The following is a 16,618-nucleotide window of genomic DNA, read 5'->3' as shown; positions in this document are numbered from 1 at the left end:
TTTTGATGGAAATGCTGGCATACAGTATATTATATGACAAGTTGCCAAAAAAAGCAGCACACATAGACAAACATAATCTAAGTATGTATGTATGATCACAAAAACATTTTAAAAAGCAGTTGGGCAAACTGGTGCCAGCAGCCAGGGGGAAGTCACCGCTTTTTCTCATTTCGATTTTTCATAGAACCCAAACCAGGTTCAGATTAAAAACCATAACACCCAAACTTGTCAAATCTGGACAATATTGTCCCAGAGAAGCTAAAGTTGTTTCAGTGCTTTTTCCACTTTGGCACTAAATCTGTGTTGTCGATGTGTTTTTTTGTACTGTAGTACTGTAAATTAAAGGTAGGTGTCACAGTGTGTTCACAGTATGTGTACATCTATCATCCTGTTAGGCCTGAAGAAGAACCATAGACACCATGAGCATGTGTATCGTTAGCTATGACCCATGCCAGTTGTTTTGAGATATTGAAGGCATTTCTCATAGTCGTGTGTAGAATATAATACATTCATTTTACAAGTGCTGGATTAGCAAACACATCAGGGTCATATAAACCGGATTAGAATGCCATGAAATGTTAGGTGCATTTCTCTAACACTATTCTGAGTGCTAGCCTGTAGCCTGCTAAGCCCCGCCCCTACCAGCTCAACTGGTAACACCTGCTGTAGTTGGGTGTTTGATTGGTGTAATTAGGACCAGGCCTCATGTGTCCAGTCTTTAAAAGTGAGTGAGCACAGAAAAGCTGAGTATTCACCTCAGACCTGTGCATAATTCCTTTCTATTGTTTCTGATGGCGTGGAGTGTGGGCAGTAAAAGTTTACTATGTCTAGGACTTTTTGTGGTTGCTAGTTCATTTTGCAGTTGTAGCCCCCTGACGAGGCTTAAGGCACTGGATAAATCAAAAGAAAACTCGATGATTAGCCGAGGAAGTGGTCTGCACCATGGACGACTCCTCATTGGGCAAAACTCTCTGCAAGGTGCAAAAGTTAAAGCAATCGGTACCTCAATGGAACTCCTGGATTTAGATGCTGATTACCAAGCTGATATTGGTATGTTTTAAGTTCTGCATATAATTCTGTATAAAATGTACCTGTCATGACTTTTAATTGATTGTAACCTTGCGAACTTTTAATTCAATTAATGTGTGCGAAATTGTGAAAACATTTAGATAACAGCATTATTATTTATAGGTTGGGCAGAGCCCAAACAAGCTAAAGGACAAGGTGACGACTCGTCAAGCCCAAAGCCAGGCGAGGCAGTGGTGGATCAACTTCTTAAACTGGAACCGAAGGTTGAATGTACAGGAGACTCCATGAAGCTTCAAATCCAGGGTGCTGCCTCTACCCCCGGATCTCTATTCTTTGTGGACCGAGGTAAATGTTTGGTTTAATTGTGGTCATATATTTACAGCCATCATTGATTCCATTACTATATATATTTTTTCCTCTTCTGTCTATAATCTCCCAGGAAGCAACCTGTCTCCACTGCCCCTGTCCAAGTTGCCTCAAAGCTGTGGTTACACAATCCAGTCAACAAGGAGAGATTTTGTCTTGGTTGCACCCTATGATGGCTGCTTTGTTGCTCATGAGGTGAGGTACTTTCCAAAAGCACTTTACTCACTTGAACTTTAAAAATTTGCCCGTGTCTAACTTCTTATAAATTTCAGGAGGACTGCTATGTTCTCCCCTTGCGTTGGTGCGGGTTACCGGTGAGGATGTCATGTCCTTTGATGAGACCTTCTGCACCTAACCCTCCAATGGTCACCTGCCACTCTGAGGGCATGGTTGTGAAAACCGATTGGATGATCTCTGTTGCTAAAATTAAAGTAAACTGTAAGTTGTTTTTACTTTTGTGTATTTAACATAATATCTAAAGTTCAGTCCATGCCTAAAATGTCTGTTGCATTGCATGATAGATTTGTCAATTGTGTAACTTTTTTTTACAATGGCTACATTTAGTTGTACTTGACCCCTTGTAGTGTGTGTGCACTTGCTTTCTGCCATCAAATTACATGGCATATGTGCTTTTCTTGCTTTCAAACAGCAAATTTCCTTTGTTCTGTGCTTAAATAACTGCCATAGCTGCCTCAATGTTCTAATTTTCCAAATTGGCTTCAGCTCCACAATTCAAAGTCAGCAGCTATTTGTTTATCAGATCTACGGCATAGAAACAATGGGCACACATGATTGTACGTGGCTTACATCAATCCTAAGCAGAATTGTAAACCAGAAACTTGATTAACTTGGATGGAAGGTGACTTTTAAAACTTTGCGTGTCTGACTAATTTTACCTTGCAGTGAATGATGTCTGGGAGCCTCTGATGAAGGCCTCAGCCAAATGTGGGTTCAGCATAGTTGTACATCCTGATGGTGTTGTCATCTCTGTTCCCTATGCACCCTGCCTGAAGAAAAAGGTACAGTCAAATTTGTTTTCCAGAAAATGCAATTGCAAATACATTTGAACTGCGTTTGTAACCAACTTGTTATTTTTAAGGATGGTCTGTACACCCTGGAACTCTATGGAGATGGAGAAACCAAAATTTCCTGTCCATCACTGTCAGCAACTGAACCTGAACCCACAAAAAGCCCACCAAAGTATCCAGAACTGCAAACTGAGGTGCCAAGCAAAGGGGTACATCCCTTGACCCCATCTCATAATTCTGGTTCACCTCCTGATCAAACTTTTGCTCAGAACCCAGAGGTACCATACTATCCTTCGTACCCACATTACTTCTACCCTTATCCAGATCTTAAACCTGTAACTACTGCGCAGCCACTGTCATCTCCTTTAAGCAAGACAACTGAAGTGCAATCCAAACAAACTGCCCCTGAAGGACAAATGCCCCAGAAATTCCAGCCTTTTTATGTCTGGCCATCTCAACCTGAACAAGTGCCTGTTGAAAAAGAGACTCCAGTAGACTCTTCAGCCACCCAACGACCTAATGAAAAAGTGGAAAACCCTTTTTATCATTATCCACACAATTTTCAACACCCTAACTTCATTCCTGTACAGACGCCTGAAAACCCTGCTACGCAGTCACCAGTAACTAAACCACCGCCAGGTAAATTCCCTGAATATGTCCTTCCAAATTACTACCCATCTGGACCTACTCAGAAACATCAAGAACCCACTTCAAGCAAACCTGAGAACCAAGAATACAAACCACAACTGGTACCCCCAGTTTCTCAGGGACAAATATACCAGCCGTTCTACCCAAACCCATTTTACAGTCCTTTATGGCCTCAAGGCCCTTACCAGCCACAGATGCCAACCCCTACACTGGCTCCAAAGGGCCACGTAAACCCTGCTACGCAGTCACAAGTAACTAAACCACCGCCAGGTAAATTCCCTGAATATGTCCTTCCAAATTACTACCCATCTGGACCTACTCAGAAACCTCAAGAACCCACTTCAAGCAAACCTGAGAACCAAGAATACAAACCACAACCGGTACCCCCAGTTTCTCAGGAACGTCAGGGACAAATATACCAGCCGTTCTACCCAAACCCATTTTACACTCCTTTATGGCCTCAAGGCCCTTACCAGCCACAGATGCCAACCCCTACACTGGCTCCAAAGGGCCAAGTAAACCCTGATACGCAGTCACCAGTAACTAAACCACCGCCAGGTAAATTCCCTGAATATGTCCTTCCAAATTACTACCCATCTGGACCTACTCAGAAACCTCAAGAACCCACTTCACGCAAACCTGAGAACCAAGAATACAAACCACAACCGGTACCCCCAGTTTCTCAGGAACGTCAGGGACAAATATACCAGCCGTTCTACCCAAACCCATTTTACACTCCTTTATGGCCTCAAGGCCCTTACCAGCCACAGATGCCAACCCCTACACTGGCTCCAAAGGGCCAAGTAAACCCTGATACGCAGTCACCAGTAACTAAACCACCGCCAGGTAAATTCCCTGAATATGTCCTTCCAAATTACTACCCATCTGGACCTACTCAGAAACCTCAAGAACCCACTTCAAGCAAACCTGAGAACCAAGAATACAAACCACAACCGGTACCCCCAGTTTCTCAGGAACCTCAGGGACAAATATACCAGCCGTTCTACCCAAACCCATTTTACACTCCCTTATGGCCTCAAGGCCCTTACCAGCCACAGATGCCAACCCCTACACTGGCTCCAAAGGGCCAAGTAAACCCTGGGACATCAAACCCCCAAATCCCTGGGAAATTGTCACCCAGTAAACCACCTTCAGCTCCACAGAGCAAATTGCCATCACAACCTGAAGCTCCTGCAGGCGAAGTACAACAGCAGCTCTATCCCTACTTCTACCAACCAGAGCCTGAAAAACAACCAGATGAGAAGCCACAACCATCTCAGGAACCAGGTGCTAAACCAGCTGTCAACCCTCCAGAAGGCAATGTGTATTACCCTTTTAACCCTTATTACCCCCAGCAGCCTCAGCAGATAATGTTACCCCCTACTACCTCCACACAGAGACCACAACCTAACAAAGGACCTAGTAATGGTGGTAATGTCCACCAAGGTCCACAACCAGGCTCTCCATATATGCCCCCTTTCTACTGCCCTCAATTCTGCCCATCTGGCATTTCTAATTGCTGTCCACAAATTGCTTTTCATCAACACATGCATCATTTTGTTCCAGCTGGACTTGGCAGTAAAAATGCTCCTCTAGTCTATCCAGTAATGCCATATCTCTCTTCATTGGGATATTCTGGGATTGATAGGGGCTTGGCTGATCCCTCTCCAGAGCAAACAGTGTCAACAACTGCCACCTCTGCAACCGCTTTACAACAGGCCCTTCCACCTCCGAATGAACAGCTGCCATATCTCCTGCCACCAGATGGTGTCAGTATACCTATAAATCAGATGCCAACCTACCCTTATTTTGTACCCAATTTGTATCTACAACAAAATTTACCACAAAGCCAGTCAGCAGTTAATTACAATGCACCCTCTAGACCCCAGGCTCCTGGTAATTGGCAAGGAAATCCACATTATATACAGTCACAACTGAGTCAACTACAGCTTTTGGCAAACCAGCAAAGGGTGCCCAGAGCCACGGAACTAAAACCATCTAATGTGAAAACCAGTGATTCTGAAGAGCCAATGCAAGCTAAAGTCAAAAGTGTAGCTGATCGTTTTCTTGTCCCTAACCCCATGCTTCAAGATGCCCGAGCACCTATTGCAAACTCCTCACAACAATTTCTTGGTGCCTTAAAGAAATCTACCAACGCTCAATCAAAGAGTTATGTGCTGCTACAGCAGGGCCCACCAGGTAGGGAGCGCAACAGTAACACTGAAGATCTGCTTGCTGACACAACCCTCCAGTCACAAAATCTTAAACCCCATCATCGGAATTTAAATCCCCTACAGGATAACCCCCCATTTGTCTCTGCAATGAATGGCTCTCATTTTGCACCATTGCCCAAGGACTCTTTCAATACAGCGCATATAAATCCTGAATTATTAGAAAAAATTTGGAAACTCAGGCGACCCCTCGGCTACAACCAAAGGATTCCAGCCCATGCTCCTGGAGAGGAATTTCAAGGATGGCACTCAGCAGCTGACCAAAGGTGCGTTGATTATTTTGATTTCTTTAACTTCTTAAACCAGTCTTTTTTTTTTTTATTTATTTTTTTAAATCTAATAAACTTGTCTCCTTACAGGACTGGAACTATGCGCCCAGAGAGGTGAAGAACATCAGAACTAGAAACTAGTTGCATTCAATTTGAATAAATGATTAAAACAGTACCCGAGCTTGTGCTTTTTTATTTTTTCCCCCCCAATAATATTAGAAATTAGTTTTTGTCCGACTGCATTTTGGTAAAAGTGAGTAGTTTTTGAGAAGTGGATGTAAATTAATTGTCACTGTAGTCAATCTCTTTTGGCATTAGTGGTAATAAGTGTTATTTCTCTTTTGCTTTTCTCCATTTCAAAGTTGTTTTACTCTGTACTTGTTGACATGAGGAATGTAAATGCTTTTTAGACCCAAAAGGTGCATTGCCCTTGAACTAATTTGTTTTGCCTTACCCTGAACTGGTGCTTAATGCACATTGACCCATTCCTTTGAGTAAACATTGGATACACTTCTTGTTCATTCATCAACAGTGGCCTTAAATTCAATGCAAAATCATTGTGCTTTTTAAATTTGAGCTTATTTAAAGGTTTTTGAAACCTTAAACCTGTCTTTCCAATTAGATAGACTTCATACCTTAACTCATCCACCATCAATACAGAAAAACACTTGCACAATTATTGCATTTGCCATCTAAAATGGTAAAAAAAAAAAAAGAAACGATCCACCGCTGATTCCAGTTTCACCAAAGTGAATAAGCTTTTCAATTTCACTTCAACTATAAAAATGGGGAAAATTTGGGGCACTACATTGGCTGGCGTTGTGGAAGTTTTCTGGACGCTCATGAAAGGAGAACTCAGGCAGCAGCTGATGTCATATGCAGAAGAGTTTTAATGTAGACTTGATGCCTCAATGAGACCAGAAGGTGGAACAATATTCCAACGGTAAGCAATTGTCATCCCCAAGTCTGAAGTGTGTGGCACGAAACAGGCCCCACTCATAATGGTGTACAGATGCAATGTGTGAGGATGGTCAAACATTCCTCACCAGTTGGCATGTTTTTAGAAAAATTAGTTTTTGCAGTGGAAGCCCAAGAGCTTTGCAGTCGAATGAATTTACACCAAATGTAATTGATCAAGTCACAAACAATGGTGTATGAATGACAGGATTTGAGAGGAAGATCCAGCAGGGAGTGCAGAACCATTGAACAAATATGTACAATGATTAAAAAATCCTTGATTACCTTAATTCATCTGAACAGAGCCCACCTGTGACGACATCCTTCCAACCTCCAGGATGGTGTAGGTCTTATTCACAGTATTGTTATTAAAGGTCGCCAGCGAGGCCTGCACAAAGTCCAGCGCTGAAGTGTGATTTACCTTAGAATTTTACTGCATTCATGGAATGGAGAGCAGTTAATGGTCATTGGCCGGTGTTTTTTTAGGTCAGCGTTTAAGTTAGCATTTTTTTTAAAACACAAACGCAGAGTTCCAATGATTTCAACAATGTGCAAGAGCAAATCTGACGTTTGCTGTAGCAGTATTTGTAGAAATCTCAATGGGTTTGCAGGAATGTCATTGGCCTGGGTAAACATGATCAGCAAACAAGACTGTTTTGCAATCACCATCAAAGATGAAGCGTTAAGGATTGAAAGCTTTCCACTACCGGTTTGTTCATTGAAATCTCTGCATAGAGGTTATCGATGTGTCCTCATCAGACCTGTAGTAAACCTCATGAATCCTTCATTGACTGTTTCGTTTCATTATAGAGAAAAATGTAATGACAAAAAAGAATGAACACAATATTGGAGTTGACAGATTTATTCAGAATGAAATGCAAATCTCTAATTTTCCTGTTTTGCAACACATTACGCTCTTTTGACAATTTTGATTATTCTTGGTTTGTAGGAAACATATTGCGTAATATCAACCTACCACATTACATGTTTCTGCATCAATTAAAGTTACACTGGCACCAATACAGCTGAAGAAAGCAAAGATGGAGACTGTGTGGGACCTGTTCAACTGAAGAATCTGACCCTTCCTGGACATGCTGGAGGAGCTACAGGGACTAATGCATCAACAGCAACTACATCTCTCTTAAAGATATGCAAAGGGACCTCTTTACTATTGGAGGATTCTGAGGTTGATAGAGAGTCGGCAGCTGGAGTGGGATCAGCAGCTGGAGCAGGATCAGCAGCAGCAGCAGGATCTGCAGTAGCAGCAGGACCTGCAACAGGTGCAGCAGCATCAACCACTGCAGGGACCACAGGTACAACTTCTGCGGACTCCCCTGACTCTGATGACAGAAGGCCACTCAGATGAGGGTCATGGAGGGAGGTCAGTTTGTGGTGTCTCAGACCGTGCTTGTGTGACAGGCTGCCTGTGTGTACGTGGACCATTGGTGGCACGGCTGGAGCTGCAGCCACAGTGCTGTTGGCATCTACAACTGGCATCTGAAAAATGGTGTGCATCAACACAGTGAAATATTGTAAATTCCAGGACTTATTTTTGCTCACAAAACAATATTTGGAGAACTTAAGCCTCATTTTACCATGGGAGCAGGGAACATCCTGCAGTCCACACTGTGAGCAGCTTTGACACCTGTTGCAGTACAAAAACCACGTTCCTGTGAGGGAAAATAAATTCATTTTCATTCAATGTTCATAACGAAACTTAACACCAGGGGTTCAAATGTGTAATTATTCATTCCAATAACAATTTGGTGAACTTCTCAAATGGGTTGTTCTGTTCTCTGGAGATTTAACTGATGCTTTGTGTACTTACAGCCATGGGGTCATTCAGAGGGATGCAGGCGTTGCCAGTGCAATTAGCCTCAACCACGACATATTCTACTGAATACTGTATCGAAGAAAGCAGAACCTGAAACAAGGACATTTTGGGGGGATATTGGTTTACTGACAAACATTAATAAAATGTGCAGGAGCGTTCAACATTATACAATTATTTTAATTCATCTGAACAGAGCCCACCTGTGACGACATCCTTCCAACCTCCAGGATGGTGTAGGTCTTATTCACAGTGTTGTTATTAAAGGTCGCCAGCGAGGCCTGCACAAAGTCCAGCGCTAAAGTGTGATTCAGAGGGAGGAGATTGGAACAGTCCCCGCGCTGGTCCTCGCACTCGTCCTCTCTTGATTCTGAGCAAAAAGACACACGAAGGGTTTTTTATGTAGAGGGCGACACAGACAACAATAATAGTTTTCTTTGGTAGTTTTTCCTCACTCTTGATGAGAGTTAAGGACAGAGGATGTCACACCTTGTTAAACCCTATGAGACAAACTGTGATTTGTGAATATGGGCTATGCAAATAAAATCGAATTGATTGATTGACACTGATGTCTTCAGTGTATGTGTGGGTTCACATGGATGAGCGTGTGATCAGAAAGTTATACCGTCTGTTTTACACTTGAATGCAGTCACATTCAGAACTCCTGCAATTTTCTCCAGCACCACATCGCAGTCTCCCTCCACGGCCTGAATTGGAAAGAGATGATCATACAAAGCCAATCAGTCTCTTTTTCTATTCTCATTCATTTATGTTGTGAAAAATTATGATCATCATTAGATCTGGGCGATTATGTGAAGCGTATGTGCGCAGACTCACCGTCGATATTTTGGGTCGGACTGTGCAGTTGGCAACAGGTGTGGGGTCCATCACATGACAGTTTGTCTCCAGCAGGTCAATTTCAAGGACGTATGTGTCGACTCCATTAGCCTGAGGACAGAAAAAACAAAACAATATATTTTTTTTTATTGTACGGCATGAGATAGTTCACCAAATGGACCAAATGTTCTGGTGTCTGCATGGACGAACATGCACATGTTGTTTGTAATGATACTGAAAAGTAGAGAAGGGCAGGGATCAAACATCAACTGTTGAAAGAAAGAAAGAAAGAAAGAAATATAGTTTGGATGTGCAATGGTTAAGGAAAGTAAGCAGGTATCTTTAACAAATTCTACCTACTATTAGGTCATGCAGATTTTAAGTTTGTGATTTTTTATGGGACATTCAAAGTGGCACATTCATGATTCAGTTCAAACCTCAATCCACCGATTTATGTGATCCTACTGTCCAGTGGTGTATGGAGGAAACGCAGATTATTTTGCAATGTCACACAAAATTTACTTGCATGTTTTTGCCTGTGAATAGACAACATTTGCCCTCTGACTTACCCTGTGAAGGATCTTGATATCCTCGATCCTGTTCAGTGCATACTTGTAGCCGTGAACATGCTGGCCATTGAGGTAATCCTGGGCCGCCATCGCAGCCTCCTCCACATCAGGGGAGTCGCACAGAGGCCGCAGCACGTCGACCTGAGCCCACGTCCCCACCAGAAGTCCCACAACCACAGCGAAGCCCAGAGGATTCATGTCTGCGAGAGATGTAAGAGATACCAGAGTAGTGAAGCAGCAAGGGGAAAGGAAGAGAGGGAAAAAAACTCAGTCTGCGCTGTTTAAAGTGCAGGATATATACAGCGCAGACTGCATGAGTCTGCATGATCATCCCTCCTGATGACACGTAACCCACGTCTGTTTTAGGACTGCTGCCAAAACAAATGACAGTTGGGTAAGTCTATCATTGAAGTTCAAATCAGCCCTAATTCACTGTGTTTTTTTCATCCTTAAACATCTGCAAACATCTCCTCTGTCTTTTCACAGCTGTCCCCACATCTGAGAGTTCCTTGAATTAAAAAATATCATAAAAACACATGTGACGAACGTCACGTCCAAACAGCCGTACTGTGTAAACAGCTGTTGCACTCTACAGAGGTCAATGAGAGTGATCAGCCACAGAGCAGGGCCCCCACTGCCAGCAGGGACTCAGTGACTTGCTCAACGACAGTTCTGCAGGGAGGATGTTTGCCAACGAGAGGGCGGGGGGCACAGTGGAGGGTCACGGACACACACTGCTGCAGCACATGTTTGCTCTGTATTGGACTGTCTGCCAAATGCACTGGTGTGACTCCAGGTCAGAACCATGAAAAACAGATACTGATCAGGGCTTATAAGGAAAACACATCCTGTCAAACAGAGGTTAGCCACAAGACACTGACAAACCATCTTCATGTTATATAAATGTTGTTTTTGTGTTATCTTTTTTTCCCCCCGCATTTCTTTTTGTCATAGCTTTTTCACCTGACCATGTTCTTCAGACCTCCTTAGAATTCCTTGATGGCCTTTACTGAATATATGGAAGTTACATCCCCCTATGGGGAATGAAGCATTGAGACACCTGAGGTAGATGTTTAACACTGACATGGGGAAACAGATTTGACTCATTTCCATCCCACACGCCCTGGTCAGCTGCAACGGGTTGCTGGTTCCAATCCTGGTTTGGCCAGGGACTTTCTGTGTGGAGTTTGCATGTTCTCCTTGTGTCTGGGTTGTTACTCCGGCTTCCTCCCACAGTCCAAAGACATGTAGGTTAATTAAAGTGAGTGGTTGATTGTTTCTGTGTGTTGGTCCTGTGATAAGCCGGTGACCTGTCCAGGTTGTACCCTGCCCTCACGCATTTTCACCGTGTGGTCTACACTTGATGGCGGGGACCGTAACGCGTGATTAGTTGGCGTGGTTCGGCCTTGCGTGACGGACAAAGAAATTGAAGCACCTATCTTTTCCGCGGTCCGCAAAACGCAAGCAACACTAGTATTAGAATAAGGGTTAGTATTATTATTAGTTTTAGTGCTAGTATTAGTACAAGTATTAGTATAAATGTCAATATAAGGGTTAGTATTAGTATAAGGATTAATACTAGTACAAATATTAGTATTAGTATAAGGGTTAGTATTTGGGTTAGTATTAGTATGAGGATTAGTATTAATAGTAGTATAAGGGTGTTGCTCCTTCTGACCTGAAACCATCGTTCTTAATGAAATGTGGTTGGTCGGCTGCGGGATGACGCACTATACCCGCGACACTGAGAGAGCAGTGCATTGTGTACATGCTGAGCAGTGTGCTGCAGGTGAAGCGCTCAAACATGAGTGAATAAGAAGCGGATTCCCTCTCCTGGGTGTGAACATGGAGGAGCCTCATCGGACAACAGCTTCTCGGAGCGGAGCGGAGGCGAACCGAGGCGGTGACGGTGAGACTGAGCAGTGTGTGTTGGGTCAGTAAACATTAGCTGAGCTAGCTGCTGTAGCGAGGACTCTGTGACTGCTGCTAACACGTGTCGAGAAGATCCACAAACCATGAGATGTCTGTGACGTGACAGGCTGAGGTTTAACAACTGGGCTGTGTGTGAGACGCGTAGTAAAGGTTCACACTGATACACACCACTACAGTCAAGGTTTAAAACACATTAGGTTGGATACAGGTCTCCTTTCTACTGCATCCTTCTACAACATGTGTGGACATTGTTAAGTGACTGTGTACATATACAATTACAGGGATATATAAATACTTTATTCCAAGTAACAGTAAAGGTACAGAGATATAAGGTACTTTATTCCAAGTTACTGTAAAACTACGGGGATATGAAATACTACATTTCAATTAACAGTTAAACTACAGGGATATAAAATACTATGTAATTTCAAGTAACAGTAATACCACAGTGATATACAAATACTTCTTAATTTCAAGTAACAGTTATACAATAGTGATATAAAATACTTAATTTCAAGTAACAGTAATACTACAGGGATATAAAATAATTTATTTCAAGTAACAGTTAAACAAGAGTGATATATAAATACTTAATTTCAAGTAACAGTAAAACTACAGTGATATAAAATACTTCATTTCAAGTAACAGTAAAACTACAGTGATATAGAAACCTTTATTTCAAGCCACTGCTCCATCTGCTGCAGGCCTTTTGCTCTTTTTGTCTCTGCCGATCATTCTAATGATTGTGGCTGAAACAAACACTAGAGGAGCTGAAAATATCTCACAGTACAATACTCAAGTAATTGTACTCAGTTACATTGTACTTGTCTAGTTATCTGCTGTATTCCACAATGAAAGCTGAGCACTGAATGTAACAACACATCTGTTCTTTATTGCAGCAGGTGTTCAGACTGCTGAGCACCTCACCAGAAGTGGACGTGAATACAGAGATAACTAAGTGGAGTCTGAAGGGAAAGTTACTCTTGAAACTTTAGAGTCAGTTGACCATGGCCTTGAGACTGAGCATCTCTTTATCACAAAGGAGACAAAATAAAATCCAGATTCAGCTCTGCTACCTATGATGCCCACACCTCCATGTTCTCATGTGACCACTCATCACTATCTGCCAGATGCACCGAACACAGAGCCGCAGGAGCAAAGCCAAGTACCTCAAGAGACGGAAGGGGTTCATGTCTTCAGTCAAGGGAGTTTCTCATCTGTCCAGACGAGCCAAGAGACGCTTGTTTTTCAAAGTACAGCTCTGGATGTGGAGGAAGCGGAGAGACAAATGCCGTTTTGGGATTTTCAGAGCAAAAAGAAGAGCTTACGGGATCAGCACTGGACCCTGCTTCAACTCAAAGGCTCAATCACAGAAAAACACAAGGAAACTTCCAATGTACCACACAGTAAACTCAGACAATTCTCGAGACAGGACTTCAGCGGCAGTGTCACCACTTGGTTGTGATACTGAAGCTTCAGAGGAGATGCTCAGAGGGCAGAACTGTCCGCTGAAGCCACCTGAACCAGTCGGTCCGTCAGAAACTTTGATCACTTCCAGCTCGTTTCAGAACCGGGTCACGGACACAAATGTTCCTGGAGCTCCATTCACTCAAACTGTGTCATCTCAAAGAAGAGAGACCTCTGGACGGTGTTGTGTAACTGCAGAGCCTTCGAAACCCTCTCGCACAGTCAAACCCCTGCTGAGGACAGAGGCATGTGAGGGGATGAGGGGGTGCACATCAGGACAATGTACCACTGTCACTCCAGGTCAGGAAAAGGCTTCAGACTCACATACTGATGAGAGAATCACCTGTAAAAAGGCCTCTCAAACCAATGTCAGCCTTAAAGCGCTGACGAAGGACATACATGGTACTTTTTTTTTTATATATCAATTTATCATTTTCTTTAACCTTCACTTTTAGGTTTATGTTTTTGTTTTTGTTTTCACAGCTGTTTGAGATTACTGAGTGTTTCCCTGTTTCTCCAGAGTTCCTCGATGAGTTTTACAGAATATATGGAAGTTTGATTCCACTACAGAAGAGCGACGTGTTGAGACACCTGAAGAGGAAGTTTAACACAAATTTCAGTGACAGGTAAATCTCTGCCATAAATCTAAATCTTGAATCACATTGAATCGTGGGATTCTCTCTCTTTACAGGTTTTAAACATTTTTTTTAGAGACAGTATGTATTTATTTATTACTCTTGCACTGCCCTCATTCAGGAACCTATGGAACGTAATTCACCTCGTATGTATGACACATTGGAAGCGGTTGACTAATCTCAACAGACTGGGCTTTATCAGAAATGGGGGTGGGGGGGCTTAAAGAGACAGGCGCTAAAGCCAAGTGTTTCAGAAAGAGGCTGAAAAGAGGAGCTGCTGAACATTAGAGCATGTAAAAACTTGGTATCTGGAATGGATTCAATTTCTGGACCAGTTATTTAATGTTTTCCTGCCCCTGCAGGAAAAATGTCGTCTTTTCGGAGGTCACCAAATACAGGAGTGCGATCGTTCAGAAGCCCATTCCCTCCTTCCAGGTGGTCTACAAGAAACACACGTTGACACTGGACGATTTGTCGACTCTGGCAGATCAGAACTGGCTCAATGACCAGGTTAGAATCCAACACTAAAATATGTCATTTACCTGGAAGTGGTCCAACCTTTGCTTTTAACCATATATAATCATATATCTTTGTTTCTGCTTAAGGTCATGAACATGTATGGAGAATTGATTGTGGAATCTGCCAATCACAAGGTAATCTAATGATATGTAGATGCTGAATGTTGCTTTTCTTCTAAAATCATAGCATCAGGTGGCAATTACGTACTTACCAGGGTTATTAAAATATCCCTTATCAGTTTATTTGCTTGTAGTTGACTTCCTTTAATACACTGGTCTTTTTTTATTATTTCTGTCCTAATCTGGCTAGACTAGGTTAATTTACCATCAAAAACACGTGAGCCTGTATAAACAAAAACTCTGTTTTATGATTATCCTTTGTAACCTTAATCTTTCTCCGCTTACAGGTCCATTTTCTCAACAGCTTCTTCCACCGTCAGCTCATGACTAAAGGATACGATGGTGTGAAGAGATGGACAAAGCAGGTCAGGTCTAATGTGGTATTTTATCAGTGTTTGTGATGTAGATTAAAATCCAAGACCAAAGTAGAGCACATACCTCCGCCCAGGCCGAACAGTCTCCTTAAATTCAAACAAGCTCCAACAAATGACACGCACTCATAGATATCATTTCCCTACATGGGCCTGATTTTTATCATCAAGATCCATGAATTATTCTCTGGGATCTGCACCAAAACTTAATGGTTTCTTCTGTGACTCGTATCACATGCTTCCACCAAGTTTCGTGGAAATCCGTCCATTTTTTTGTGAAATCTTGCTTAAAATCAAACAAACGAGAAGACCGGGATGAAAACATGACTGTCTTGGCGGAGGTAATAAAACATTAAGTCTTCATGAAATTAGATGACATGGACTGAAGAAATGAAGAGAGAAAAATAAGACTGCGTAGCTTTAACTCTTTTCTGTCTCTTTCACAGGTGGATTTGTTTTCGAAGCGTTTGCTCTTGGTACCGATCCACCTGGAGGTTCACTGGTGTCTGGTGACTGCTGACTTTGTCGAAAAGAAAATCTGCCTTTACGACTCTCAAGGGAACGCACTCCAGAAGGTTGCAAGGGTAATTTGATGATTTTTTTTTTTTTGTCCCTTTAACAATATACATGAACAGTTGAGCTGCTTATTTTTAAGTAATAAGTCCTTATCCATAAAAGTGTATTTCTTTATGCTCTGCTAATAACAGAACATCCTGAAATACTTGATGGCAGAAGCAAAGGAGAAGCAGCAAACAGATTTTGAAAACGGCTGGACAGTGTCGTTTGATGAGGTACGTAAACGTTGATGGCAGCGGAGGCATCAAACTAGCTCTAAGCTTCTTCTTCCTGCTGGAGATTCCCTGACATGATGTTTTGTCTCCCCCTGCTGTCCCTCACAGAATGTCCCACAGCAGACCAATGAAAACGACTGTGGAGTTTTTGTCTTGGAGGTAACAGCTCTGCCTGCTTAGTACTCACGACTTCAATCATTCTTCTTTTTTCTTTTTTTAACTCTTCACTAATGACTTGATTTCCATTTCAGTATTCCAGATGCCTTGCTCTCACAAAAGCCCTGCAGTTTTCCCAGGAGGACATACCAAAGATACGTAAGAGGATCTACAAAGAGCTGTGTGACTGTAAACTCCGTGAGGAGGGCTGACGAGGATCTTACGGACGTGTGTATTCATGTATTTATTGCTGATAATAATGATAATAATATGTGCTGCTTTTAATTCAGGTTTGAAGTCAGCGTTCCTCACACTCTAGTCTGTGCAGGGGTTCACTACCAGCTCACAAGCTTAAATTCCTCTGAGTGACCCCTGCAGGAGATAGTCACTATTGTATGAGGTGCGCTGTTCATGCTAAACCATGATATTTGATTTTTGTAGTAAAATGAGCGATATTTATTCAGGAATGTTATTTAAGGAAAGAAAAGCTGTTATTGTTCCTGGAGTTTACACATCTACAGTGCACCAACAGAGCCTTATTGACTTGACTGCCTGTTGAGGTGGATCTCATCTGTTTTGGTTCATTTCTTGTGTTGAATATTTATTGTTTAAACCTTATTTGCACATTTTTAAAGTCCAAATGTATTGACTTGTGGATTGAGATGTTTTGCATCATGGTTTTCCTGTTAGTATCATGACTGAATAGAAACTATAGAGGTATATTCTGTTTTTGAAGAAAATCCTTGTTTTTGTTTGTTGCATAATGGAAATGTGAGTTTCAAATTAAAGTAGATGTTGACAACGTTTTTTTTTATTGTTTTCAATCAGGATCATGCGCTGTATGCTCTGCAGTCAGAATGTAT

The 16,618-nt window shown here is 42.2% G+C and overlaps 3 protein-coding genes across 4 annotated transcripts; 2 read left to right on the top strand and 1 right to left on the bottom strand.

The window, feature by feature from the left end:
- Window positions 1-688: 688 nt before the first annotated feature.
- Window positions 689-5,785, top strand: LOC117778479 (histone-lysine N-methyltransferase 2D-like). Its single transcript, XM_034614060.1, has 7 exons — window positions 689-1,050; window positions 1,192-1,374; window positions 1,469-1,590; window positions 1,668-1,833; window positions 2,299-2,414; window positions 2,495-5,569; window positions 5,662-5,785. Exons 1-7 carry the CDS (start codon window positions 792-794, stop codon window positions 5,710-5,712), a joined length of 3,972 nt encoding a protein of 1,323 aa, XP_034469951.1. The 5' UTR covers window positions 689-791; the 3' UTR covers window positions 5,713-5,785.
- Window positions 5,786-7,374: 1,589 nt separating this feature from the next.
- On the bottom strand, window positions 7,375-10,285 carry ahsg2 (alpha-2-HS-glycoprotein 2). The gene is made up of 7 exons (XM_034614073.1): window positions 9,766-10,285; window positions 9,197-9,307; window positions 8,985-9,066; window positions 8,563-8,729; window positions 8,357-8,452; window positions 8,124-8,198; window positions 7,375-8,025 (listed from the first exon to the last, which is right to left on the bottom strand). Exons 1-7 carry the CDS (start codon window positions 9,961-9,963, stop codon window positions 7,591-7,593), a joined length of 1,164 nt encoding a protein of 387 aa, XP_034469964.1. The 5' UTR covers window positions 9,964-10,285; the 3' UTR covers window positions 7,375-7,590.
- Window positions 10,286-11,489: 1,204 nt separating this feature from the next.
- Window positions 11,490-16,556, top strand: LOC117778484 (sentrin-specific protease 5-like). Of its 2 annotated transcripts, none has more exons than XM_034614069.1 (10): window positions 11,490-11,674; window positions 12,597-13,566; window positions 13,685-13,790; window positions 14,162-14,309; window positions 14,405-14,452; window positions 14,725-14,802; window positions 15,255-15,392; window positions 15,516-15,599; window positions 15,708-15,758; window positions 15,851-16,556. In XM_034614069.1, exons 2-10 carry the CDS (start codon window positions 12,828-12,830, stop codon window positions 15,965-15,967), a joined length of 1,509 nt encoding a protein of 502 aa, XP_034469960.1. In that variant the 5' UTR covers window positions 11,490-11,674; window positions 12,597-12,827; the 3' UTR covers window positions 15,968-16,556. The 2 variants fall into 2 exon arrangements, with proteins under 2 accessions (XP_034469960.1, XP_034469961.1); XM_034614070.1 differs by lacking the exon at window positions 11,490-11,674 and adding an exon at window positions 12,413-12,496 and having other exon boundaries at window positions 15,851-16,554.
- Window positions 16,557-16,618: the final 62 nt, after the last annotated feature.

The sequence above is a fragment of the Hippoglossus hippoglossus genome, chromosome 17 (assembly GCF_009819705.1).
Source record: "Hippoglossus hippoglossus isolate fHipHip1 chromosome 17, fHipHip1.pri, whole genome shotgun sequence".
NCBI lineage: Eukaryota > Metazoa > Chordata > Actinopteri > Pleuronectiformes > Pleuronectidae > Hippoglossus > Hippoglossus hippoglossus.
The sequence above is the reverse complement of the archived record's forward strand: the minus strand, read 5'-3'. Positions and strand labels throughout refer to the sequence as shown.

What these genes read in the sequence shown, in the direction of transcription:
- LOC117778479 (XM_034614060.1), top strand. Translation starts at nt 792, where the DNA reads ATGGCGTGGAGTGTGGGCAGTAAAAGTTTACTATGTCTAGGACTTTTT. An exon ending in TGCTAAAATTAAAGTAAACT is followed by an intron (nt 1,834 to 2,298) that starts GTAAGTTGTTTT and finishes TTTACCTTGCAG; the next exon opens with TGAATGATGTCTGGGAGCCT. An exon ending in ACTCAGCAGCTGACCAAAGG is followed by an intron (nt 5,570 to 5,661) that starts TGCGTTGATTAT and finishes GTCTCCTTACAG; the next exon opens with GACTGGAACTATGCGCCCAG.
- ahsg2 (XM_034614073.1), bottom strand. Translation starts at nt 9,963, where the DNA reads ATGAATCCTCTGGGCTTCGCTGTGGTTGTGGGACTTCTGGTGGGGACG. An exon ending in TTGGAAGGATGTCGTCACAG is followed by an intron (nt 8,453 to 8,562) that starts GTGGGCTCTGTT and finishes TCCTTGTTTCAG; the next exon opens with GTTCTGCTTTCTTCGATACA. An exon ending in CTCTGAATGACCCCATGGCT is followed by an intron (nt 8,199 to 8,356) that starts GTAAGTACACAA and finishes TTTCCCTCACAG; the next exon opens with GAACGTGGTTTTTGTACTGC.
- LOC117778484 (XM_034614069.1), top strand. Translation starts at nt 12,828, where the DNA reads ATGCACCGAACACAGAGCCGCAGGAGCAAAGCCAAGTACCTCAAGAGA. An exon ending in AGAACTGGCTCAATGACCAG is followed by an intron (nt 14,310 to 14,404) that starts GTTAGAATCCAA and finishes TTTCTGCTTAAG; the next exon opens with GTCATGAACATGTATGGAGA. An exon ending in CACTCCAGAAGGTTGCAAGG is followed by an intron (nt 15,393 to 15,515) that starts GTAATTTGATGA and finishes TGCTAATAACAG; the next exon opens with AACATCCTGAAATACTTGAT.